This window comes from Myotis yumanensis, unplaced genomic scaffold, assembly GCF_028538775.1.
Source record: "Myotis yumanensis isolate MYYU_CA2020_CCGP unplaced genomic scaffold, mMyoYum1.0.hap1 SCAF_7, whole genome shotgun sequence".
Taxonomy (NCBI): Eukaryota; Metazoa; Chordata; class Mammalia; order Chiroptera; family Vespertilionidae; genus Myotis; species Myotis yumanensis.
Genome location: NW_027223758.1, coordinates 66,750,454 through 66,778,448, shown reverse-complemented (window position 1 = coordinate 66,778,448; position 27,995 = coordinate 66,750,454). Strand labels below are relative to the sequence as shown.

Below are 27,995 nucleotides of genomic sequence, written 5' to 3'. Positions count from 1 at the left end.
AGTCTTGGGTGCCACTGGCTCATTAGAGAAAACTGTTTAATGGTTTAGGAATGTGTACACTCTGGCTCTGTTAAGTTTCCATAAAGGCAACTTTTCCATGTTTTTAAAAATAGATGTGACATAAAGATGTATATATTTATAAACAGGTAACGTAAAATTCCAATGTAAATGGCATCCTTGGGCTGCCTAAGGCACTCCCCACCCCACAGTCCAGAGCAGTGGGGCTCAGAGTGTCCCTAAGACCCCCAGCCGCCCCACCCCCACCCCGCCCAGCAGCCCTCCTGGAGAAGAGTAACTGGATTCAATGTGAATTAGGAGTTTCCTCCAGCTCCGCGTCTGCTGGGGCTGGTGCCTTTGGGGTCAGTCCCCACCCCTCCCCCATCCCCACCCCCGAGGACAGGGGACCACCTCTGGCTTAAGAGTCAGGATCACATGTGTCTCCTGCCCACCCCAGTCCTCCTCCCAGAACTCTATCAGCTTCCCTGGTTCTCCCTCAGCCCGTGTCACATGTGCCTCACCTAGACCGCACTGCCCTTGTCCAGGCCTGGCTGCCAGGACAATTCCCCGATGTCCTTCCCTCTCCCACACCCAGGCCCCTCTCCCCACCTACTCCTGTGCTTAGATAATTTATAAACAAAGAGCGAGCCCTGGCTGGCGTGGCTCAGTTGGTTGGAGCGTCATCCCATGCACAGGAAGGTTGCAGGTTCGATTCCCTCTCTACAAGTAAAATAAATAAACTAATAAAATAAAATAAATAGAGATTAAACTGTTCCTTTGCCCCAGAGGCTGCTGGGAAAGGAAACAGAAACAAGTCTTATTTGCTGTCTCAGATACTTCCCTCATTTCCTCTTACTCCATCTGACACAGGATAGGCCCAGAGAGATGGAGGCCCCAGCCTGACGGGCATACAAAGCAGGGACCCCATGCGGCACGCAGTCAATGCCTCACCCGCAGCCAGGCCCTGAGCGCTAGCATCTGTGTCTGAGGTTGAGGGCATCTCTCGGAGCATCAGGAAATGGCTTCAGCCCAGGGAGTGGGTGGAGGAACCTCACAGGCGGAGGGTAGGGAAGAACTCATTCTTGCAGGAGAGAACTATGAACAAATTAGCTTGGGGTGGGGCAAGTTCTCAGGGGTGTCCAGCTGGGTCGTTTGTGGGATTATAAATGACATGAATAAAAGGGCAGGGTAAGTGGGGGGGGGGGGGGGGCAGAAAGGTAAGTGGAGGGGGAGCAGGATGCTCCTGGGGGACAGGCAGGTGCTGGAACGAAGCCAGGGTGGAGCTGTGAAGGCCTTGGGCTTCTGGGTCCGTGTGGACAGCACCCCAAGTACCCGAGGGCACCCTGAAAGGTGTTGGGGGGGTGGCAGGACCAGGAGTGACCTCTCACAGCGGACACTGATGGCTGCAGGCGGTGGCTGGGCAGTGGGATGAGAAGCCCAGGACCAAGGTCAGTGAGATGTCCAGGTGAGAGGAAGTGATGGCCGGTGTCTCCGACACCTCGGGACTGTGACGTGGGGGAATCAAGAGTTGTTGGCTTGGTTTCTGGGTAAACCAAGAGGTGACCAGTGAGAAGAGGCCTCCCTGGTCCCAGGCTAGGTCGCTCTTCCTTCCCCTTCTAAGCCAAGCCTCTGCAGGGTTTCAGGCCTCCTGCCCTAAGGACGGGGGTTGTGGTGGCTCACGTGCCAGTGACAAATGAGCCTGTCACCTGCCAGCTACCCATTCCTGTGCCTACCGCCAAGGACATCCATCCGAGGGGGTAGAAGGACCTCCCTCTTCCCTGAACCCTGCGGGGCTGGGTACCTGTGCTCTCAGCTGGAAGTGGGGCTGCAAGTCAATCATAGGGATGCAGGCCCTTGCCTCTGCCCCAAGACCCCAAAAACAGCAGGTGACATTTCTAGCTGGGGCCTAAATTCAACGCCCAGCTCTGCCCAAATATTAGCCCCTAGCAGAGGTCATGGGGCTGGAGGACCTTTGTCCCTGACCTTAAAGGAACCCTCTTCAGGGAACCCCTCAGCGACAGGCACTTTCTGCTCGGCAGGTGGAGCCCAGGCCTTCAATGGAGAGGCCGGGCAGGTGCCAACTCCCTGCCAGCAGCCAGGCCCCACTCACCAGCAAGGCCACTGAGGACTGAAGCCAGGCAGCCTTCTTGCTTGTCAGGTGCCTGACAAGCCTGGCAGGCTCTGGGCTGCCTCTCCATGATGCGGCCTCGCAGTTCACTTCCTGAGGCCCCACACTGAGAGGCCAGAGGGCCTGAACTGGGCTGACAGGGGAGAACTGGGCTGGCTTAGGAAGATCACCCAAGTCCAGACCCTGTGATCCTCTGAGCTATGCCAGAGTCTGGTGCTGCTTCGAAGACCCCCAGTGACCTTGGCTCCACCCTGCCTTCTTACCTCAGCATCTGCGCATGTGGAGGCTGCTGGGGGCAGGTGGACTCAGAGGAGGGGAAGGGGAGGACGGTGTGGTGAAGTGCCCAGGCCCAGAACTACCAGGCCTCGCCTCTTTGGTTTGGGAAACTCTAAGCTAGACTGGGAGCAGTGGAGAGCTGGTGCTCTAAACATGACAGGAAAGATTTCTCAGACCTGAGCCTCAAGGATGCAAGATTTTACTTTTCCCTTAAATGTCCACATTCCTCTCTCATTCCCCAACCCCCAAGCTTCTGAGACCTCAGAACTGAAGAATTAACTGTTTTTGCAACCTGAGTGACACAACTTTGGGTCCCAAGCCAGCAGACAGTCCCTGCTTGGCTGTGGGCCTCCACTTTTGTGAATGAAAACAAGAAGCTACATGGAAAACTTGAGAGGTCTTGCTAAGGCAGCAAGTTGGGCCCCATGGTGTCTGTGAGCTTAGAGCTGGCAGTGAAGAAGGTTCCTGCCCTGGAAGGAGTTAGGGCTTCCCTGGGCTGTGCTCAGAAACCACCTATTGGGCTGGTTGCTCTGCTCTCCGCAGCTACATATGGAGGCCCTGGAATGACCTGGGAACCAGTCACATCCCTGGGAGGCAGCAACCTGCTGCTATGGCTGCAGCAGACACAGGTGTGAAATGGTCAGAACTAGTCAGAATATAGCAGGGGAGGCACGGTCCAGGCCCCTCTCCAGCTGTGGTCCACACTGTGAGCTCGGGCCAGTCCTGAAATGTAAGAGCATGAAGGGAACAGCCACTGACCGGCAGGGCGGGCCCCACACCCTGCCCTGTGACCACAGGCTCCTGCAGGAGGAACCCTGCTTCTCCTTTCCTTGGGGGAGCTTTCCCATCAAGCATCCAGGCCATGGGATGAATGATTCCAGGACTTTATCCAGCTGCTCTAGAATCACGGGTGCCCTAAAGGGCCAGCTCTGGAGGGCTGGGCTTGGCAGACCAGAGCGAGGAGAAGGGGAGGCCCCTGCCTGCCTGCCTGCCCTGCACTCCAGTCAGCACCCGCAGCCCCAGCTTTCTCCAATGTCCTTGCTATCCAGCTGGATGTGGTCGGTGCTCTTCTCACTGAGCAGAGGACCCCCGTGCCTCATGACCAGCTCTGTGGCCACCCTCACGAAGGCCTCCTCCACGTTGCTCGAGTCCTTGGCAGACGTCTCAATGGCACACAGGATGTCATAGTGCTCCACCAGGCTCTGCGCTTCAGCCAGAGGGACCTCCCGGAGCTCGCCAAGGTCCGACTTGTTCCCTGCGGGGAAAGGCCAGGAGCAGTGTGGTGAGGTCGGCTGGTGCAGGGAAGCCCTGTCCTACGTGGCAGGACCAAACTGACAAGCCCAATCCCATCTGATGCCCTCTGTCAACTCCTAGTTGTGCATGGTGATCTTTAAAACAACAGCCAAACTGTTATTTTAAAGCTGCAATTCTGCCGAAACCGGTTTGGCTCAGTGGATAGAGCCTGCGGACTGAAAGGTCTCAGGTTCGATTCCGGTCAAGGGCATGTACCTGGGTTGCGGGCACATCCCCAGTACGAGATGTGCAGGAGGCAACTGATCAATGTTTCTAACTCTCTATCTCTCTTCCTTCCTCTCTGTAAAAAATCAATAATATATATTTTAAATAAATAAATAAATAAATAAAGCTGCTATTCTATCCTTTAGTCCACCCCAACTCTCTGTTTTTAACCTTTGCCAGAGGATTGTATATTTTGACTCTTTCTAAGATATAGCAGTAAAATTTAGGCAAAAGAATACCATACTTTGCCAAGGCCGGTTTGGCTCAGTGGATAGAGCGTCGGCCTGGCAACTGAAAGGTCCCAGGTTCGATTCCGGTCAAGGGCATGTGCCTGGGTTGCGGGCACATCCCCAGTGGGAGATGTGCAGGAGGCAGCTGGTCGATGTTTCTCTCTCATCGATGTTTCTAGCTCTCTGTCCCTCTCCCTTCCTCTCTGTGGAAAATCAATAAAATATATTTAAAAAAAAAAAAAAAAAAAAGAATACCATACTTTAAAGCTAGAAGAAAATCTGGGTAGAAACTCCAGCTTCCTATCACTTAGGTAAGTCACTTCATCTCTGAGCCTCCATTTCCCCATCTGATGCCACCTTCAGCAGAGCAGGGATTAAATGATACAACAAATATGAAAACAACTGGCATCTGGCAGGTACTCCATAAATGTGTAAGTTAGAGAAATCTGGCACTGCTCTTTTTGTGTTTGTTTTTTTTCTGGTAAAATTCCGTTATTATACTTATTATTTATTCTCTCTTATTTTTCTACTACTAAGAACACAGACTACCACTTTACCTGAGAGTACATCATTGGCTTCTCTTACAGGTGTGAGATGTCTCATTACATTCCAAATCATCTAGTAAACTACTCCTTGACCCAATTTTTAAAAGCATTTTTTAAGTTTCTAAATGGTTGACTTTTATAATGTGATATAGGGAGGACAAAAAAATAGATAAATGTCTATAAATATCTGAAATTTCTTTGGTAACCTTAAATGATGTAGCAATCAATTTCAATGTGTGAAACTTATTCTAATTTCAAAAAGAAAAAAAAGCACATGTTGTTTATGAGTAATTATAAATCTGAACACAGGTCAGTTATTTGATTTATTCAGGAAATGTCAATATTTTTAGATGTGAAAATGGTACTCTTGTCATGTCTTTTTAAGTGTTTTTATCTTTTGATTCACGCTAGAATATTTACAGATGAAATAGTTGTAGTTAGGAATCGCCTGACAATAATACAAGGGAGGGAGGGGATGAGGTGGAGGTGATATGTGACATGAGTTGCTGAAGCTGGGTGATGGGTCTAAGGTCCGTTACACTATGTTATTTCTGTATTTGTGTAAAATACTCAATAATAAAATGTCTTATTTTAAATGTCCTGGATAAAAGGACTGTGGAAGGCTGGGCAAGGAGAGCTCCATTACTTCCCGGGCAGATGAGCTCTGCTAGCCCTTCTCACCCCAGTCCAGGCAGGTGTGTGGGACCAAGCCACCCTTCCCCCAGCTGGAGCGACATCCAGGACCCACCTGCACAACCTCATCTTAGAAAAATCAGTCTGACTGCTGAGGTGAGGACCCAGGGGTCACACAAGTGGTCCAAAGCTTCCTGAGCCCAGTTCTGGGAAGTTTACGTAGGAGAAAAAATGGAAAATGGAGGTATCCGCATCTCTGCAACAGTAGTTCTCAAAAGTGGGTTCCCTGAGTCGGCAACAGCTATGTCCCAGATGTCACCTGGGAACTTGTTAGAAATGCACATTCCTGGGCCTCACCCAGGCCTCCTGAACTGAATGCTCTGCAGGTGGTGCCCAGCAGCTGTGCTTTATGGCTTTGGAGGCCTGGGAACATTTGAGGAGCCCTAATCTGCTGAATTATGGTTAGTACTAGTAGAACTACACTCAAATTTCACGTGTGTATGCTCACAGACTGTTTGAACTGAGAAATTATTTCACTTCTCTGAGCCTCATGCCCATGCCCTGACAAATGAGGAGTATACAGATTATGGAAATTAAATCCAAAGACACGTGTGAAGACCTAACCAGTGTTAACCACTGTGCAGAAACATGTACGCTGCAAATCAAATTTTAGCTTCCTTTCTTCCCAAATTCCAATTTTAAATATAACTTTACAAGTGACGAGCAGAATCAGAATTTCAAGTTCTGGCTCCATTCCTGCCTGGATAAGCTCAGGCCCTCTCTGTGCTCTGGCTTTCCTTTGTTTAACAGGAGAGAGAAGCCCTAGCCGGTTTGGCTCAGTGGATAGAGTGTTGGCCTGCAGACCAAAGAGTCCCGGGTTCGATTCCGGTTAAGGGCACATGCCTTGGTTGCAGGCTCCTCCCCGGCCTGGGCCCTGGTTGGGGCACATGCAGGAGGCAACCAATCGATGTGTTTCTTTCACATCAATGTTTTGCTCTGTCTTTCCCTCTTTCTAAAAGATCAATGGAAAAATATCCTCAGGTAAGGATTAAAAAAGAGAGAGCCCAGCCAGTGTGGCTCAATGGTTGAGCATCGACCTATGAACCAGGAAGTCATGGTTCAATTCCAGTCAGGGCACATGCCAGGTTGCAGGCTCGATCCCTCATAGGGGGGTGTGCAGAAGGCAGCTGATCAATGATTCTTTCTCATCATTGATGTTTCTATCTCTCCCTCTCCCTTCCTCTCTGAAATCAATAAAAAAAATTTTTTTTAAAAGGAGAAACTGAGACAGACAGGATCTGTGGTCCCAAGGAACCCTGCCAACCCCGACTTCATCCCTCCCAGCTCACCAATCAGCAGCTGCACAATGTTGGAGCCAGCATACTTCCTCACGTCCTCGATCCAATGAGGCACTGACAGAAAGGAGCTCCTCTTGGTGATGTCGTAAGCAAGAATAGCCCCATTAGCACTGCGGTAGTAGCTCTGGGTGATGGTGCGGAATCGCTCCTGGCCGGCAGTGTCCCAGATCTGCAGCTAAAGACATAGGAAGCCTCCCATGAACCGGATGACATGGCCGGGACAGGGCGGGCAACCCCACACACCCATGCCGAAAGCACTGGTTCCAACTGGCAGGCCACCAGCCCAAACCCTGACTGGAATCACACAGAAGGTCTAGAAGGGAGAGAGAGAGAGAGAGAGAGAGAGAGAGAGAGAGAGAGAGAGAGAAGCACTTCTGAGTCCTTAGAAAGCAACTCAGTGGTCAGACGCAAAACGCCGGGCCTACCGCGGGAGCGCCAGAGGTGCCCCGAATTCCGTTTGGAAGTATCTTTGAGCTCGCTTGGCCACCATGAGCAAAGCTCACCCTCCGGAGTTAAAAAAATTTATGGAGAAGAAGTTGTCATTGAAATTAAATGGTGGCAGACATGTCCAAGGAATATTACGGGGATTTGATCCCTTTATGAATCTTGTGATAGGTGAATGTGTGGAGATGGCAACTGGTGGGCAAAAGAACAATACTGGAATGGTGGTAATACGAGGAAATAGTATCATCATGTTAGAAGCCTTGGAACGAGTATGAAGAATGGCTATAGTTACCAGAGAAATCAACTGCTTCCACGTGTCCCCTCTCCATAGCACCTGTTTTACTACAATGTAAAAATAGAGTCCAGTCCATTTTCACATTGAACTTTTGTTAAATAAACTTTTGTATTGGTCAAAAAAAAAAAAAAAAAAGAAAGCAACTCAGTGGCCCTGCGCTGTGTAAGGCTCCCCCACAACTAGAGTTCTCTATCTGCCTCAGAAATACCCAGGAATATGCTCCCTACTTGGTGGTAAGGGAGGCCTGGGCTGTGTCAATGAGGGCCTAGGGGAAGCAGCGGGCAGAGCCCTTCCTGGGGCCTTTACCATCAACTGACCCATCTCGACCAAACGCAAAAAGCTTGGCATCTTTTCCTGCCCATGTCTTCACTTAACAACACTCATTAGGGCCCAATACCCAGCCCTCCTGGACACTGGCCACGCAGGAGAGGTACCTGTGTGTGGCAGGAGTTTCTCTAGCTTTCTATAGAGGCAGCAGTCTGGCAAGACAGACACAAGATAGAGCAGGCAGACCTGGCCCTACACTGTGCCCAGACGAGGAGGCCTCCCACTCCAGGTAGAGACCACCACCAGTTCTAGGACTGGGAGAGAGACTGCGGACAGGCATCAGAGCAGGCAGGTACCAGGGCTCTCAGGAGCTCAGGGATTGCTTTCTCCACTCCAGAAATCACAGGTTCTCGGGGCTCTCTGAGGATGAACACAAGCCTTTGGTCCACACTGGGCTGCAGGTCCATCCACGCTCCTTTGCTGGCGCAAGTACTGTCAGTGCCTCTCTATCTAGTTCTCAAGGTGTCAGAGGCCCTCTAGTCTGTCCAGAGTGGGACAGGCCTCAGGGGTCTCAGACAGTTCCTGGGGGCAGGGATAATGAGCCTCTCAGTATGGAGGTGACAACCTTTTCCCTAGGCCCCACCAAAAAACGTCTGAGAGTTAACCTCTGGGCCACAACATGCCAAATACAATCCTCCAGTCCTGAGGATTCCTATTTACTCTTCAGCTCTAAGAGGCTACAGGGAAACCAGGCTCCATACCCCACAGCTTATGCTGTCTGCTAGCTCACGCATAGGGTGAAGCAAAAAGTGTAAACATTGACACTACACAAACCTGGGATCCAAATGACCAAGCACTCATCTCCACACCCCAGAGGAGAGTATATAACACTAAAGACAGAGGATAAACATGGAAAAAAGCAACTTGGAGGAAACAGAAATTATGCAAAAGCAAAAACCTCAAAAACAATCATCAAGAGTTTCAGAGATAGAAAAGATCTGTGAAACAACAATAAACACTTTAAGTAGAGGGAGCATTCAGAAATAAAAAAGAGCTCTTGAAAATTAACTATATAACAAAAATGAATAATACAACATAAGGGTTGGGAGATAAAAGTTGAAGACATCCCTCCATGGTAAAGAAAAAAATAAATACAAAGAGATGGAAAAGAGAAAAGAAAATTGTAGAAACAGCCTGGGAGGTACAATATGTGATAGCAAAAGGTTCAAAGGGGGTGAGGGGGAGGAAGTAAAATCAAAGAAATACTTCAAGAAAATACCCCAGAACTGATTGAAAGGGTCCACTAAGCACACACACAATGAAGGAAAACAGACCCTCACAAAACACATGACTGAGAATTCCAGAATAATAGGGAAGAAAAACTCCCAGAGTAAAAACAGAAAAAGAAAAAACAGGTTTCAAGGTTTCACACAAAAGATTCACATGGTATTAGATATTCAATCAAACAATGCCTAAAATTATGACGGAAGATTATTTCCAATATAGAATTCTCTACTCAATCAACTATCAGTCAAGTGTGACGGTTTAATAAAGGCATTTTCAGGCGTGTAGGCCTCAAAAAATTTACCTTCCTACCACCCTTTATCAGGAAACTACTGAAGGTTCCTCTACCTAAAGAAACCAATCAAAAATAAGAAGATGGGGGCTTCAGAAAACAGAGAATTCAACTCAAAAGAGAAGCAAAGGGAATCGCTAAGTGAGATCCCAAGACAACAGCCAAGCAGGGAGCTTGGATGTTCACCCATCCAGAGCAGGCCCAGCACTCCAGGACAACTTCCAGCCCTGGCACAGTAATCAACAGCAGACAAACCTTCCCTCCATAAACAACCATTAGACTGAGGAAAACAGGGAGGCTGCCATTTTTCAACCCCGTTGTGCTGCTTGATGTAAACAACACGCAGCAAAAAACTGTAACCCTGCAAGAAGCAAAACTCATGAAATGTACCTCATGATCACCAAAACTCTCTATCCAGGGGTGGTTTCCTAACCATAGGACAGTGGATAGAATCCAGAGCATGGTGGTCCCACTGAGCCAGGGAGGCAAAGATCAGCATCTTAGATGTGATGGATGGAGCAATGCAAGGGGTATGAGAGCCCAACAGTATATATGGGGGAGTTCCCAGTGAGTCCTCACCTGAGGACTCCATGCACAGAATCAGACTACCAGAATCTTACCAGAGTGGCTCCAACAGGGTTAAGAATAGACCAAACACAGAAATAGAGGTTGAGCAGTGCTAGGGGATGCTGAAGTTCCCACCAAGACACATCAAGGTGCCTCTTCAGCACATTGTTAATGACCCAGATATTAAGCTGAGACATCAGGAAGGCTGTATACTATGAGTGAGAACCATGGCTGGAGGAAGGCCTTCATAAACCTGCCCCAACAAATCCTAAAACCAACACCCAACGTAAGCCTCAGGTTTGGAGGCTGAGTTCTGTCCGGTTAGAGAGGCAAAACAAACATCCTTGAACACTAACAAAACATAAAAACAAACATACACAGGTTCAAAGTGATCAACCAGTAATTTAATTAACTACTAAGATCCTGCACGAGCCAGGGAGGAGCCTGCAACCCGGGCATGTGCCCTTGACCAGAATCGAACCTGGGACCCTTCAGTCCGCAAGCTGACGCTCTAGCCACTGAGCCAAACCGGCTAGGGCCATATATTTTTTAAAAAACAAAAACAAAAACAAAAAAACACACACACAACCAACCAAAATTAAAAATAAGTAGAGAGAGGTAAGAGCCTCTCCACTCCTCTGATGAGTGGCACAGAGTCCTCTTTCACTATGACTTCCTATAGTTGCATTGCCAGTTGAGGGCCTCCTCATCCTTCCAGGGCATGGGCGGGCACCTTGCACTTCAGAACAAAAGCGCCTACTGCACACCCACCATTCATGGGGGCTTGGAGGACTGTGTGTCGATGTCCTCCGTCTGCTTCATGTCCTCACACTCCTCTGAGGGCTACAGACGTGGCTATGTGGGCACCTTGGCTGGGTCCGACAGGCTTCTGGTGGGCAACGAGACAGTGACCATGCAGAACCTCAAGACCTCAGCGCCTCACACCTGGAGAAGGTACGTGCCCTGGAGGAGGCCAACAGGTGACCTGGAGGTGAAGATCATGACTGGCACCAGAAGCAGGCACCTGGGGTGCCTATGACTACAGCCACTACTACCAGACCATTGATGATCTTCGAGACGAGATTTTGGTGCCACCACTGAGAACTCCAAGATTGCCCTGCAGATTAACAATGCCGTCTGGCTGTGGATGACTTCCAACCAAGTTCGAGGCAGAGCAGGCCCTATGCATAAGCATGGAAGCTGACATCAATGGCCTGTGCAAAGAGCTGGAGGAGCTGACCACAGCAGGAGCAGATCTGGAGATGCAGATTGAAGGCCTGAAGGAAAAGCTGGCCTATCTGGAGAACCATGAGGAGGAAATCAGTGCCCCAAAGGGCCAGGTGGTGACAAGGTCAGTGTGGAGGTGGATTCCGCTCCAGCACTGACCTGCTAAGATCCCGAGTGATATGAGAAACCTGGTCATGGTTGAGAAGAACCTGAGAAGAACTGGAAGGATCATGACCTCCTTCACCAGCCAGACTGAGGAGCTGAACCAGAGGTCGCTGGCCACACAGAGTAACTGCCGATTTAGCCCATTAGCAAGACGGCCCTGGCCAGGTAGCTCAGTTGGTTGAGCATTGTCCGGATACACCAAGGTTGCAGTTCGATCTCTGGTCAGGGCACACACAAGAAGCAACCAATGAATGCATAAATAAGTGAAATAATAAATTGATGTTTCTGTTTCTCTCTCTCTTTCTCTCTCTCTCTCTCCCCCTTTCTCTTTCTCTCTCTTAAAAAAACGAAAAAAACCTATTAGCAAGACAGAGGTCACCAACTGGTCTAGAGATCAAGCTTCAGTCTCAGCTCAACATGAAAGCCACCCTAGAAGGCACGCTGGCTGAAACACAGGCTTGCTTCAGAGCCCAGCTGACAGGTCCAGGCGCTATCAGCAGTATCCAAGCCCAGCTGAGTGACATTTGTGCTGGCACTAAGCGTCAGAACCTGGAGTAACAGCAGCTCCTGACATCAAGACATAGCTGGAGCAGGAGACCGCCACCTACCACAGCCTGTGTCAGGGCCAGGATGTCTATCACCAACCTGGCCATCACCAAGACGGCCTGAGTCCTGCATACTCCTGGGCTTCCGGCTTCCAGCAGAGGGATGCTCTGGAAGGGAGGGAGCCTTACCCCGGCTCTTCCTCTGACCTGTCAATAAAATTTTATGGCTCAAGGGAGGAAAAAAAATAAGCAGAGAACCTGAGTAGACACTTCTCCAAAGAGAATATACAGATGGCCAATAGACATATAAAAAAATGTTCAACATCACTAATCATCAGAGAAATGCAAATTAAAATGACAATAAGATATCACCTCACACCTGTCAGAAAAGCTATTATCAATAAATCAACAAACAAGTGCTGGTAAGGGTGTGGAGAAAAGGTGCGCTATTGATGGGAATGCAGAGTGGTGCAGCCACAGTGGAAAGCAGTATAGAGTTACCTCAAAAAATTAAAAATGGAACTGCCTTATGACCCAGCAGTTCCACTTCTGGGTATATACCCAAAGAAATCCAAAATATTACTTCTAAAAGATATATGCACCCCTATATTCACTGCAGCATTATTTACAATAGCCAAGATATGGAAGCAACCCAAATGCCCATCAATAGATGAGTGTATAAAGAAGATGTGGTACATATATAGAATGGAATATTACTCCATCATAGAAAAAGAATGAAATCTTACCATTTGTGACAGCATGATGGATGTAGAGGGAGTTACGCTAAGTGAAATAAGTTAGAGAAAAGCAAATACTGTATTATTTCACTTATACGTGGAATCTAAAGAACAAAATAAAACAGAAACAGACTCATAGATACAGAGAACAGAGTGATGGTTGCCAAATGGGAGGGGGGTAAGAAGTACAAACTGGTAGTTACAAAACAGCCATAGGGAATGTAAAGTTCAGCATAGGAAATATAGTCGATAATATTTTAATAAGTATGTATGGTGCCAGGTGGTAACTTGAATTATCGGGGGAACACTTTGTAAATATATGACTGTCTAATTGCTATGCAGTACACCTGAAACTAATATAAAATAATACTGAATGTCAACTCTAATTGAAAAACAAAATTTAAATGCCAGTAAAAAAATTTGCCCGGACAGAGTGGCTCAGTTGGTTGAGTGTCACCCTGTGCACCGAAAGGTTGCTGGTTCAATTCCCAGTCAGGGCACATACCTGGGTTTTGGGTGTGAGTCCTGATCGGGACATGTGATGTAGGCAACCAATCGATATTTCTCTCACAATGATCTTTCTCTCTCTCTCTCAATCCCTCCCTCGCTCACTCTCTCCCTCCTTTCCTCCCTTCCTCGCTCTAAACATGTCCTTGGGTGAGGATTAAAAATAAATAAGTTAAAAATAAAAAAATGATGCCAAAATGGCCCATATATAGATTTAATAGGCAATACTTTGAAACAGTTATTTTAAATATAATTTAAAAACTAAATGACAATATGGTCAAAAAATTAGAGCAAATATGATCACAATAAGTGAGTAAATAGGGGATTTCAGCAAAAAATGAAAATAGTTTTTAAGGATATTTAAAAGAGACTCGAGGTTCTAGAACTTAGAAGTACAATAAGTGAAATGGAATATTCATTCAATAATGTTAACAGCAGCATGAAAATGCAAAAGAAAAAAGAACCAGTGAATTTGAAGAAAAATTAATAGAAATATTCAATCTGAAGAATAAAGGGAAAAAATATAGATTGAAAAAAAAAGTGAACAGGGATCTGTGGGACAATATCAAACTGCAGTCCCAGAAGTAGAAAATATGGAGAATGTAGCAGAACTAATGACTGAAATTGCAAATTTGATGAAAATACTAACTTAATTATCCAAAAAACTCAGCCAATCCCAAGCAAAAGAAATACAAAATATATAATGGGAAACCATAGCCAAACTGATAAAAAAAAAAAAAAGTAAAAAAGAAATTTTTAAACCAGTTGGGAGGAATAAAAAGACATAAAGGAATGACACCAAAAATGACAAGTGACTTCTCATCAGAAATAATGAATACCAGAAGACAATGCTGAGAAGTGTTGACAAGAAAAAACTCTCAGCACCAAAGTCTATCCAGGAAAAAAGAAAATCTCTCACAAATGAGGGTTAAATAAAGATATTTTCAGATTAAATTAAAGAGAACCTTCCTGGGAGACTTGTGTCTGTTTGGCTTTCTCCATGTGTCCAGCACCCAGCACAGTGCCTGGCATGTAGAAGGTGCTCCATAAATATATGGTGGATGGATGAGTACTATTTCTGCCCTTACAAGCCTGTTACCCTGCGCTGCCTGCTCTCCATCTAGTAGCTGGACTCTAGGCCCTAGTTTAGGAAACCAGCCCCCTACCCCCCAGAAGTACTCTCCTGTACTCTCATTTGACAAACAGACAGGGACTTTGTACTGTGAACTGTACCTGCGCCCTCACTCCTTAACTGTCTCACCCCCCACCTGGCACACCTCCAGCTTCTCTCACCTTTCCCTACCAGGCTTTCTCTTTAGGGGAAATTGCCTTGGCTGCTGATATCTGGAGTGAAGTCCAGAAGATTCTGCTGGGCAGAAAGGGTTGAAGTGAGGTCCAGTTAGGATGGAATGGCTCCCAGAGGGTGTCAGCTAGGAAGACAGGAGCTGCCAGCCTCCCACTCAGCAGGGGATGGTCAGGTGAGTTTCAAATGGGTAGGATGGGGTGGGGGTTTCAAGACAGCAGGAGTCCTTGTTTCCATCCTTCTCTGGCCTTGGTGGTGACAGGCTCCAGCCCATCAGCTGCTGCCTCAGTCAGGGAAGCACCGTCTCCATGAGGTTTATTTTCTCTTCTAAGTTCCACACCTAACAACTCCCAGTGTATATTGTCCCTCTGAGTCCCCACACCCATGGTGGGGTATTGTCATTTTTGTCATTACCTCCTTTTTCTAGGATAGACTGCATTCATCTTGATCTTTTGGTGAACTCCTACCAAACCTTCAGGACACCAGTTCAAAAGTCACGTGGTCAGTAGAGCTCTCCCAGACACACAGGCCTGGGCCCAACCCTAGCAGAATTCATTCTTTCCACCATGCTCCCAAAGCCCTTAATTCTTGACTCTGTAACAGCCCACACCATAAAATATGTTAGCCATTTAAGTCAAATGTCCCAAACTAAGGTGTCTTTGGGGGCCAGACAGGGAACATAAAATGCACCCCGAGACATGGTGCACCGATAGGACAATAGTAGACACTGCAAAACCTCAGTCCTCTCAACTGAGCTGTCTTGCTGCAGGGTTATAGCCATACTTAGAATAATGTGCTGACTGAAGTGAACCCCCAGACTCGAATTCCCAGAACCTTTGACCGTTTTTTTTGTGGCCTCATGGTTCACTTTTTAGACAAATGCAGTGTTCGAGCAATGGATGGCCCCCAGAAGCTCTTAAGGTAATTAAGAATCCAGTGTGAGATCATTTCCCAGTTGGATGCTTGAAAATTGGTACTTCTTTTTCCATCACAGTTGTCAGTAATGTGCAAGAGTTGGTGCCCAACAGCAACCCTATTGCCTCTGTAGTGGGGGCCTTGGCCCATGGCAAGCTCAGTGTGGAGGGTACAGAGAAAATAGTGTCCATCAGCAACTACCCTTTTCTGCGGCCTTCACCTGCGCAAACCTTACCACAGCCTTTGAAGAAGTATGGAGAGTCCTTTGACAGTAGGACCTTGCTCTGAAACAGAGACTGGTGACACTGCATCGCCTGACTCTTCCAACTCACTGCTGGAAGATGACCTTCCTGCACCAAGACGGTGGGGTTAGTGGAAGCCAAGGCTGTACTTTTGCTATTTGTTTACCATATAAACACTATTCTTGCAAACAAACAAACAAAAAGCACACGTGATTAAGTTCCCAAAAACCGTGTCCAGCACTGTCCCGCCGAATGGAAACACAAGAGGATTTTATTTGAATAGTCGTCCTCCTGCGTGACAAATCAGGCAGTGGAAAGTTCCTTGCTTCTTCACAGTAGAAAAGGACTTTGGTAAAATTAGTGCTCAAGGCAAAACTCTAAAAACTGGTCAGAGTGACCCAAATACAAGTTCCTGAGCTATTTTTCATGGTATCTTGGGATATAGTGAGTCGAACCAGGAGGTGGTTTGTGGGCCACTCCTCCAGCCAACACTGTTGTCATTCTCCTGCCTCGGTTCTCCAAGGGAAGAGAAGAGGTTGGCCCAGGCTCACAAACAAGTCACAGCCTGAGACATGATGCACCAATAGGACGACAGTAGACACTACAAAACTCCGGTCTATTAGCGGAATAAAGACAGTCAGGGAGCTGGACAGAGACCAAGTGAAGAGAAAAGTGAGAATGCTGAGCTAGCAATACAGGGAGGAATAAACAACGTGAACCTAACACAGCCGACTTCTCTGCAGTCAGCAGTATTGAACATAAGTCCCTCAAGCCCCCTAAACACGGGTTCCTCAAATCCCAGCATGAAGGTTACTTTCTTTGTCCTTTGTCACAATGCAGCTCTCCTTGGTAGAGCCATCTGCAGTTTGAATGAAAGAGAAATCAGGAATCCTGACCTACTCCACCAGTCAAGTGATCAAGGATGGTCACAGTAGCTTCCTAGAGTCTGTGTTTCCTTACCAGTAACTTGGGAATAGCAGCGACCAGCTTCATTTTGCAGGGCCAGTGGGAGCACAGGGTGAAGGTGGGGTTCTACTAGTAACCTGCTCTGAGAACCTTCAGGCACTAGCACTATTAGTGCTTCACATCTATTGGTCCATTTTATACTCAAAACAGCCCTAAAAGGTAAGTCTAATTACTTTTTAGATGAGGAGTCACAGGAAAGTAATATAAAAAGAGCTCTGTCTCCACAATAAATTTTTTAAAATATATTTTTATTGATTTCAGAGAGGAAGGGAAAGGGAGAGGGAGCTAGAAACATCAATGATGAGAGAGAATCACTAATTGGCTGCCTCCTGCACGCCCCACACTGGAGATCAAGCCTGCAACCCGGGCATATGCCCTGACAGGGAATCGAACTGTGGCCTCCTGGGTTCATAGGTCGATGCTCAACCAGTGAGCCACACTGGCTGGTCTCCCCAATAAATTTAATCTAAAAAAAGAAGAAGAGCTCTGTGTAACCCCATGCTGTATTCTGTGTGCACAGCAACTCCACAGATCATTTCCAGCCCAACTACAAATTCTGATTTCTTTGGTAAATGGTGTTATGCAGCCCTCAACAGCCTCTGCAATAATTCCCTGAAACTCAACTTGCTCCCTTTTTCCAAAACTTCTCATAAACAAGGGCCTGGCTTACAGGGGGCTCAGATGCCATATGTCCCAAAGTGAACTTTGCCTTCCCTCAAACTGTGCCTCCTATGCCCTGCTACTTGAATTAATGGAGAGTGGGCTAAGCCAGCAGGCTCACTCAGACTTGATCCCTTGGCTGCCCTAAAATCACTGCCGATTATGCCTCCGGCCCATGTCAACCCTCAGGAAAAAACGGTGGTTTTCCCAGACAAACGTTACCAGTGTCCTCCCTTAAGACAGTCAACACACCTTCTAGTATGATCAGAAGGCTGGTCCTGACCCCAACCATAGTCTCACTACCCCCACACTCCAACTACACTTGACTTGAACACACACACTTCCACTTTCACATCTCCATAGTTAGTACATACGTGATCTTGGTAGCAAAGTCCTTTCTGTCTGTCCCCATTGGGAAATTCTCACTTATCTTCCAGGGCCCAACTCAAACCTCACTACCTCTGTAACCCGGGGACGAGCAGACTGCTGCCTCCTCTGTGCCCCTGTAGCACTCAACACACATCCCTATGACAACCACAGGATCCTGCTTTGAGGGAACAGTACTAATTTTAAAACTTCAGTCCTGCTGTCACCGCAATAAACACATATGTACTTGTCAGGCCATGTCTTCCAATTCTTGGTTCAGAAATCACAGTCACTACAGAAACAGCATTGACACCATTGCACTCTAGGTATTGGTTTCCACAGATGTTCGCCAACCAGATGTTAGCTCCTAAAGAACAAGAACTGTCTCTTATTTCCCTTTTCTCCTCCTCAGTGCTTATAACAATGCCTAAGAAAGAGTAGATACTTACAGTATAGATAAATAAACAGTGAGCTCACTGCCATTTAAACATGTGCCTGACATGTAGTGTATGTCTCAAGGTGCTAAAGGCCTTCTGTGACTTGTGGAATCTCTGCCCACATCCGTTGCAGGGGCCAGGCCCTTGCTTTTTCTTACACAGAAAACCCTATATGGGTAGGTCAGACAAGGATTCTTTTCTTCATTTGACTGATATAGTAAGGATCAGTGAAGTAACTTGGGCAACCCCACACTTCCTGTCTTCCCATGCCACTGTCTCTCTCAGGTGATTTCCACACCAACGTCAGTTCCCATCTACTGATGGTCTGCTATACACCAGGTCCCTAAAGTTAGGGGTTTGCAGGTGAAGCAGATTAAAAGCAGTGACATCAGGGCCTATCTGGCAAAGCCAAAATTTTAACCTGATGTTGTAGGGTTCTAACACTGGCCCTCTTTCCACTTCACATGCTGCCTCAGGACTTTCAGAAAACTTGAGAAGCAAGTCTTATTTTGCAATGAGGATGGTTGCCACTGGTATCAAGAACAGATTTCTTCAGCCCAGCTGGTATGGCTCAGTGGTTGAATGTCAACCCATGGGGGCTTGGGGAGTAGAGGAGAGGAGAGGCAGCCAGTTGATGTTTGATGTTTCTCTCACATCAATGTTTCTTTCTTCCTTCCTCTCTCTCTAAAACAGTGATTCCCAAAGTGGGCGCTGCCGCCCCCTGGTGGGCGCTGCAGCGATCCAGGGGGGCTGTGATGGTCACGGGTGCATTTGTTTTAACTTTTTTTATATTACCTTTCTATTCTGAGTTCAATAAATAGTTTCATAATTTCAAACTTCAATGTTTCAATTTACACCTTTCTTTACTATATTTTACGAAAAAGGTAGAAACATTAATACATATATCTTTCTGTTTAATTGCTATTAAAATTTTAAAAAAATTAATTTCCAGGGGGCGCTGAGTAATATTTTTTCTGGAAAGGGGGCGGTAGGCCAAATAAGTTTGGGAACCACTGCTCTAAAATACATATATATTTTATAAAAATTAAAAAAAAGAAATATATATATATATATATATATATATATATATATATTTATTTTAAGACCAGGTTTCTTCAGACAACCAACAAGAACTTCTTTCTTACCTAACAGTCCTTTTGCTATCTCTGATCAAAACTGAAAAAGTCAAACCAATTTTATTTAAACAGGAATAGCACATGAGCAAAGCCAGCCCCTGATTGGAAAGACTATGCATGCAAACTTTAAAAAGAAGCTGGTTCTTTTTACCTACCCTTACCTTCCTTTTGGAAGTGCCACAAACAACGACTGTAGGGCCAAGGGAAGCTTTAGAGTTAAGGCTGAAGGTCCTGAAATCTGGGAGACCCGGCCCAGGGGTGTAGACTTTACCTCTGTGAATGAGAGATCCAGCCCCAAAAAGGGGAGAGTGAACTTGATAGAGAGCTAAGGAAATGGTGTCTAATTTTACAAGGTTAACCTCTCTGTGTAAACTTGAGGCCTGCATCACAAGTAATCTGCAAAAACAAGTTTACATAACAGGCCTTTGTGTTGTCCTAGATAAGAGTTGAGTAGAGGAACATTCAGAATGTTTTAAGGATTTAGAACCAACTGAAATTTTCTAGGGGACAGAGAGGTTGGGGAGGAGTGAGGTGTGGGAGAGGGCAGGTTAAGAAATAATGTGTCTGAGCATGAGTGGACCTACAGATTATGCTCAGTGAAATAAGTCAGAGAAAGACAAATACCATATGACTTCATTTACATGTGAAATCTAAAGAACAATATAAACAAACAAACAAAATAGAAACAGACTCATAGATACAGAGAAAAGACTGGTGGTTGCCAGAAGGGATGGGTTGGGGAACTGGATAAAAAAGGTGAAGGAATTAAGAAGTACAAATTGGTAGTTACAAAAATAGTCATGGGATGTATAGTACAGCACAGGGAATATAGTCAATAATATTGTAATAACTATGTATGGGGCCAGGTAAGTGCTGGAAATATTGCGGGGGACACTGTAAAATATATGATTGTCTAACCACTGTATTGTACACCTGAAACTAATTCAAAATAATACTGAATGTAAACTATAATTGAAAAAAAATTTAATTTAAAAATAAAAAATAATTTGTCTAATGTAGGGAGAAAAATAATAACAACAACAATAAAATAATTCCTTATATTTGTGATTCCTTGGGGGTTTTTTTGTTGTTGTTTTAATCATCACCCAAAGATATTTTTTCCTTGATTTTATTTATTTTTATTTTTATTTTTATTTTTAAAATATATTTTATTGATTTTTTTACAGAAAGGGAGGGGGATAGAGAGTTAGAATCATTGATGAGAGAGAAACATGGATCAGCTGCCTCCTGCACACCCCCCACTGGGGATGTGCCTACAACCAAGGCACATGCCCTTGACAGGAATTGAAACTGGGACCCTTCAGTTCACAGGCCGACGCTCTATCCACTGAACCAAACCAATCAGGGCTTTCCTTGATTTTAGAGAGTGGAAGAGAGAGGGAAAGACAGAAATATCGATGTGAGAGATACACATTGATTGGTTGCTTCCTACACGCTCCTCGACCAGGGCCTGGCCCGGGGAGGAGCTTGCAACCAAGGTATGTGCCCTTGACTGCAATCGAACCCAGTACCCTTCGATCCACAAGCCAGTGTTTTATCCACTGAGCCAAACTGGCTAGAGCTCCTTGGTTTTATTTACAATACTTTCAAGATAGACAAAAAAATGGATTAACATTGATTACCTCTTATTAGAGGGCACTGGGTGGCTTGGGAAACAAATGTGGAAAGAGATTTTTTACTGTGTCTTTCACATCTTTGAACTTTGGAATTCTGAGCCATGTGAATGAATTATCTATTCAAAAATATATGAAGAGAATGTTAAACTATTTTAATCATGTCCACAGTTTTCCAACAACCCTAAGAAGTAGGCAGAGTGAAGATCATTAATTCCATTTCATAAATGCCAAGGAACTGGCCGCAGTGTGGTTGGACATACAACCCAGACCTTCAGAATCCTAATCCAGTGTTTTCTTTCAGAGACTCCACAATTTGAAAGACTAGCAGCATCCAGATTCACTCTCGGAAGTTCAGTCTGATTAGCTAGAGCAAAAGGCATTCACATGAGGTAGGGGACAGGAACCAATCACCCCATCCAGAGTCTTGGTAACCAGCACAGCAGGCTATGTGAGCTATTTGGGACTGGCTGGATGTTCTGTTAGCTGAACATCTGTTTACCCTGAAATTCTTTGGGATTTCAATCTTCATAATTGAAAATCTATAAAATGCCCACATTCACATTCTTTTCTCAAAGTGTGGTGGCCACAACGGCACTTTTACTAGATTCATTAACTTGCAAGATCTCAGGATTTTCATTATGAACACAAAGGGACTCAGAAGGGTGGTCAAGTGTAAAAAAACATTGGGCTTAGAAGCCAGCCTGACTGGGTTCAAATCCTGGTTTTACCACTGACTTGCATGTGGCCTTGGGCATGTTGGTCACTTCACTTTTGTATTTTGGCCTCAGCTTCCTCAATATAAAAATTATTAACAGACATGTATTGAGCACTGTTGTAGGTGTAGGGATTCACGGATTACACAAGGTAGACTGGATCCCTGAGCTTTCAAGAAGCTAAAATTGTACAGGGGAGAACAACACCAAAATAATTTCAAGTCTTGGTAAGTGCTATGAACTTATCCTTAAACTTAGCCCAGAATAAAAAAGGAGGGGTAGGAGGCCAGGGAAGGGCTCCCTGAATAGGAGGCCTTCTCAGTGGAAACAAATGATGAAGCGGAGCCCCTTGGGACAGAGTGACAGGCAGGGGAAAAACATAAAAGGCCTGAGGCAAGTAGGGTTGAAGAACGGAAAAAGCTAGTGGGGCTGGAGATTTCTGAGTGAGGGGCACAGGGGATAAATGAAGTCCGCAAGGCAGGCAGTGGCCCATTTCTTCAGGTAAGGAGTTTGAATGTTATTCTGGATCCAATAGGAAGTGACTATAAAAATAAAGGTGTTCAATTATATCTGTGATGTCTCAAACTTTTTATTTTTTAGCAGAACTTTTTAGTCAAATGAAAACAAGTGGGACCTCAATATAAAACTAACTAAAATTAGTATTTTTCTGGCTGTGTGAGAAGTTCGTTAAGGCTCTTCTGAACCTGTGGTCTCTTGACCTTCCCCCTTTGCCCCACCATATCCTCAAGCACTGGAGCTTGGAGGAGCTGGAAAACCATTAGGTGATCTATCTCTAAGGTTCCTTAAGCTTAAATCGAGCAAAAGCCAGCATTCCAGGAAAAAGGAGTTTAGGAGATCACACCGGATGCTTGTTGGACCCCGGACAGAACCTGGAAAGGTTCTAAAACTAAATCCCTGACGTGGACATGCTTCTGTTCACCAAAGGTTCCAGTTAAAATCACATTGATGAAAGTATAGGGGCAGAAAACAGATCAGTGTTTGCCAGGGCTGGGGAGAAGGGAGACAATAACACAAAAGGATACAAGGGAACTTTCTGGATTGATGGAAGTATTCTAGACCTTGATTGTGGCTGTGGTTACAGGACTGTATATGTTTATCAAAGTTCACAGAACTATACACCTAAAATTGGGTGTGAAGTTTACTATGTGTAAATTAAACCTCAATAACCCTGTGTTTTTCAATTACATTGCTGGAAGACACCTCACAGTTATTTTACAGATGAGAAAACAGTCTCTGAGAGGAAAGATGACTGGTTCCTGATGAGTCAGGAGAGCCCAGAAAGCCTGACTTCAGAGACTGTCCCTCACCCACTACCGCTCAGTTTTAATTCAGAGCCTCTTCAGTGTGCTGGGCTTCAGATTTCTCTGACTGCAAAATGAGGAGGTAAATAACAGTCAAAGGCTCTCCCACTTCCAACAATCAGATTCTAAGGAGGAGGAGAAAGATCTCAGTGCTTTGGAATCAGAAAAACTGGAAGAAAAATTCCAACCTCTGTCACTCAGTAGCTGTGTGCTCTGGTGCAAGTGTGTCCTGTGTGGCAGGGGGTTAATAATAAGAGCACATCTGTAAAACAGCTGGCAAACAAACTCTCAAGAAGGGCAATGATTCTACACTGTTGTCCTATTCCCAGTCCCAACTGGCTGCTTCCTAAGAAAAATCTGGAGGTGACCATAAGGAAAAGAAATAATGAACTGCCTGCTCTGCATTGCATAACCTGTGCTCTGGTTCACAGTACACCCTGGGCTCCAAAGGGGCACAGGTTGTTATCTTGCCGGATAAACAGGAACACCCTGCCCCCTCCTTGACCACCTTCAGCACGGGCCACCACAAACACTGGAGTAGGAGCAGGCTTATGGCTTGCAAGAGCGCCACTGCTGATTATGCCTATATTTTATTTTATTTTAATTTTTTATTTTTTTTATTAGTTAAGGTATACAAATGTGTCCTCATCCCCCCCTTAACCCCCAACCTCCCCCCTCCCGTGCCTATATTTTTTTTTTAATATATTTTATTCATTTTTTACAGAGAGGAAGGGAGAAGGATAGAGAGTTAGAAACATCGATGAGAGAGAAACATCGATGGGAGAGAAACATCGATCAACTGCCTCCTGCACATCTCCTACTGGGGATATGCCCGCAACCAAGGTACATGCCCTTGACCGGAATTGAACCTGGGACCCTTCAGTCCGCAGGCCGATGCTCTATCCACTGAGCCAAACCGGTTTCGGCTGTGCCTATATTTTAATACTCCACTTTCCCTGTGGCTTCTGGTTACAGGGCACAAACTTGCCCATGGATATATTCCACAGCCCTTTCCTGGCCACCTGTTAGCTCTAAAAGGGGTGGTCCCAAGTAATGACTCAATGCTGCCTGCCACACCTTGCTTTTTTTCCCTTCTGTTCCAAGGAGACCAAAAACACACAAAAACCCAAAAGACTATTTAAAGCAAAATAAAACAAACAAAAAAACCCTCAGCCTGACCGGTGTGGCTCAGTGGTTGAGCATCAACCTACAAATCAGGAGGTCACCGTTCCCTGTCAGGGCACATGCCTGGATTGCAGGCTCAATCACCAATAGGGGACGAGAGGAGGCAGCAGACCTCAACATGGATGTTTCTCTCTCTCCCTCTCCCTTCCTCTCTAAAACCAATAAAAATATATTTTTAAAATATATATTTAAAAAAATAAAAAATCTTCAGGCCTGGCCGGTGTGGAGCCTTGGTTGGAGCCTTGGTCCCTGCACACCAAAACGTTGCCAGTTCAATTCTCAGTCAGGGCACTGGGTTGTGGGTTCAATCCCAGGTCCTGGCACTTAAAGGAAGCAAATCGATGTTTCTTTTCTTTCTCTTTCTCTCTCTTCTCTCTCTCTCCTTTCCCCTTTCTAAAAATCAATGAATGTCCTCATGTGAGAATAAAACATAAAAAAATAAAAACCTCAGGCAGGTAGTTTCTGCTTCCACTGTCTCATAGACTCTAGATGCACTGTGGTCATGTAAAGGCTATTGGCTTACTTTTTGTCCTTGAAGGGGCAGGAGGGAGGCAACACTGAGAAATTATCCAACTTTTGCAGGAACAAAGAGCTAAGTATCTGGGCCAAAGGCAACCATGAGCAGACTACAGCAGACCAAGGAGGCAGAGTCCCCAGCATCAGGACTCAACAACTCCAATACCCTGGCCCAGCTTCTCAAGAACACAGAGATAACACTTGCCCTGTAGTGCCCCTGCCCAGTGCTCTTAAGAGTTGTCCTGGAGCCCCGCAGGTGTGGCTCAGTGGTTGAGCGACAACCTATGAACCAGGAGGGCACAGTTCAATTCCTGGTCAGGGCACATGCTTGCGTTTCGGGCTCCATCCCCAGTGTGGGGCGTGCTGCCGATAAAAGCTTCTCTCTAATCATTGATGCTTCTATCTCTCCCTCCCGCTCTGAAATCAATACAGCCCTAACTGGTTTGGCTCAGTGGATAGACCGTTGGCCTGCAGACTGAAGGGTCCCAGGTTCGATTCTGGTCAAGGGCATGTACCTTGGTTGCAGGCACATCCCCAGTAGGGGGTGTGCAGGAGGCAGCTGATCAATGTCTCAAACTCTCTATCCCTCTCCCTTCCTCTATGTAAAAAATCAATAAAATATATAAAAAAATAAAAAATAAATGAAATCAATACAAATATATTTTTTAAAAAAGAATTAACCAATGAATGCAAAGATAAGTGGAACAACAGGTCGATGTTTCTCTGTCTCTCTCTTTTCCCCTCTCTAAAATTAATAAAGTAAAAGATAATCACAATTTAAAGAAAAAAATAAAAAAGTTGTCCTGGAGATCATGTGAACTCAAAACCGTGAAAGAAGGAAAAGGATTTCTGTACAGCGAAGTTAAGTAAAGTTCCTGAGCGAGAAAGAACAATGCTTTGTCCGAGAGGGCTGACACCAGGTTAAGAAATTCTGATTCATAATCACAAATATTATTTGTCAAACAACTGCGAGGGCACTGTGGCAACTACATCCTGCTGTTTCTATTCCGAGTCATTGCCAAAGACGGGTCCTCAGCCCTACCTTCCGGTATCTGCGAAATTTTCAGTTTCTATAAACTCCAGCTGGGGGAGGGGACCAGCGCCGGCCGTGGACGAGTAAAGTTCCACCAGCGAGTCCACAAAGAGACCAGAGAGGCGTGGCCAGGCCGGAAATTCTGACCCAAAGTTTGGGCCCTCGGGTCCTAGAGGCAACTACTTCCTGATCGCTCCTACCCGCGGGCGGGCGTCGTTTTCGCGCTGCGTTCGCCACCCGCGGGCCGAGCTCGGCTTCCACCGCGGGGGGCACGGGTCGGGCCAGCCCGGCGTCCACCAGGCCCCCCGCCCGGCACCGAGGCGCTCCGCTGCCTCCCCATGATTTTGGAGCAAAGTAAAGGCTGTGAGTTCGCGAGGGCAGAGTCTCCTCCCCACTCCCCCCGGACACACACAGACTCATACATACACCCCGAGGCAGGCGCTGTGCAGACGGCACCGGGCTCAGACCCCAAGGCCCAGGCCCGCCCCCCCACCCCCCCGGGAGAAGGGAAAAGGAAAAGCGAAAGGGGTTTGGCAGACACCTCCGAACTGTCCTGGACGCTAGGTACCGAGGGGACTGAGCAATCCCGCCCCGCTGAGGGAGACCTGCCGGGGCACTGGCCAACCCCAGTGCACGTCGGAGCCCCGGCTGCGCAGTGGCCCAAGAGGGCCAGGCCCCCGGCCCGGGGACCCCAGGCCGGGCCTCCCACCTTGACCCGCTTGCCCTGGATCTCCAGCGTCTTCATGGTGAAGTCCACGCCGATGGTGCTGCTCTGGCGCTCCGAGAAGACGCCGGTCTTGAAGCGCTGCACCACGCACGTCTTGCCCACGCTCGCGTCGCCCACCAGCACCAGTTTGAACAGGAAATCGTACTGCTCGTCTGGGTCCCCCGGGCCCGGCCCTGCCATGGCTTCGCGGGAGCCGAGGGCCGGCACTCCGGACGCTGGGGGCGGCCTGGGTTCACGGAAGCCACAGGCGCCGGGCGACGTGGAGCCGCCCCAACACCTGAAGCTGGGGCGCCGCGGAACACCGGCCCCGGTCCGCCCGGGCCGGCCCTCCGCCCCGCCCCGGCCAGCCCGAAGCCCGCCGGCCCCGGCTCCGGCTCCGCCCCAACTCTCCTAATCCGGAATCTGCGAAGCGCGCCGCTGGCCCACGGTTCCGCGCCAGGCCAGTCCGGCCCTCAGGTCCGCCCTCAGCACCGCCCACAGCTCCTCCCCTCCAGGCTCCGCCCTCAGCACCGCCCACAGCTCCTCCCCCGCCAGGCTCCGCCCACAGCTCCTCCAATACCAGGCTCCGCCCCCCAGGTCCGCCCGCAGCTCCTTCCTCGCCAGGCTTCACACTCAGGACCGCCCACAGCCCCTCCCCTTTCCAGGCCCCGCCCACAGCTCCGCCCCAGATCCGCCCACATTCCGACTCCGCCCTCAACACCTAGCCCAGCATCACCCACATTTCTATTCACCCTCGGCACCGCCCCAGCACTCGCCACGCCCCCTCCACCTATTTATTCGGCTCTCCACACCGCCCACCTCAGACCCCTTCTTAGCTAAACTACTCTACAGCCCAGACCCCAGATGCTGTCCAGTGCCTCCCGTCCTTCCTCCCTGTTCCACAGGCCTGGCCAGCCTGTCTGGGGTCGCTTGCCTGCTGCTCTTCCCCAGTCAGAAGAAGACTCATGGGAATGGTGGGGACTCTGGACCTGCAGGCCTGGGGGCCTGGTGACCCAGCACTTGGACCCAGAATGCCCTCCTCTCGAGTGTTCACTAGGGGAGTGGACAACCACAGCAGTGTCATCTTAGTGTTCACACTAACAGGGCAAATGATGCAGAATCCCTCTAACAGAAGATGGGATGGAAGGAAGCATTTTCCCACGCTGAAGAAGGAAAAGGCCTGGCAGCACACTAAAAAAGATAAAGGAGAAGTCTAAGAAATTAAGCTGGCTACAAAACTGGGAAGGAGGCCAGAATCCTTGTGGAGAGGCACCTGAAAGCTTTGGCTCAAGATGACCTCCCAGAACTCTGGGGCGAGGAGAATTAGGGAACCTCACTTGGTGGACAAATAAGCCAGAAAGAGGAGCTGGGACATCACAAACCCAAAAGGAAGCCTAGCGGTTGGAACAGGTGCTCAAATGTCTCAGAATAGGTTGGCTCAGCTGGTGTGATGGGGGAACTAACCCAGCTGAAATACACTGAAGATTGGCCTGAGCAGAGGAATAAGGGAGGTTTGTGGCAGTTCTGTTGGACAAACCAGCTCCCAGGATGGCCCAGTGATCCAGGGATCCTCAGAGAAATTATATTCAAACATCTGTAAGAAGCTTAAAATAGATCAAATAGAACCTATTTTCCAAAGCACTTTCCATCTATCAAGATGAAAGGGAATTGAGAACATTCCTGCCCTCTTCATACAGCACTCTTACAAGGGGGCTATAGCACTCCAATTCCATTTATTCTTTTTTTCTTTATTGATTAAGGTATTACATCTGTGTCCTTATCCCCCCCATTGCCCACCCCCCCCCCACACACACACACACTCATCCCCTCAACCCCTGGTGTC

General features: G+C 47.2%; 1 protein-coding gene and 1 pseudogene across 2 annotated transcripts; one reads left to right on the top strand and one right to left on the bottom strand.

Moving 5' to 3' along the window:
* Nucleotides 1-19: 19 nt before the first annotated feature.
* On the bottom strand, nt 20-26,591 carry RAB43 (RAB43, member RAS oncogene family). Of its 2 annotated transcripts, none has more exons than XM_070420769.1 (3): nt 26,156-26,591; nt 6,677-6,860; nt 20-3,656 (listed from the first exon to the last, which is right to left on the bottom strand). In XM_070420769.1, exons 1-3 carry the CDS (start codon nt 26,351-26,353, stop codon nt 3,406-3,408), a joined length of 633 nt encoding a protein of 210 aa, XP_070276870.1. In that variant the 5' UTR covers nt 26,354-26,591; the 3' UTR covers nt 20-3,405. The 2 variants fall into 2 exon arrangements, with proteins under 2 accessions (XP_070276870.1, XP_070276871.1); XM_070420770.1 differs by having other exon boundaries at nt 6,677-6,854.
* LOC139014069 (small nuclear ribonucleoprotein G pseudogene) lies at nt 7,119-7,563 on the top strand (annotated as a pseudogene).
* Nucleotides 26,592-27,995: the final 1,404 nt, after the last annotated feature.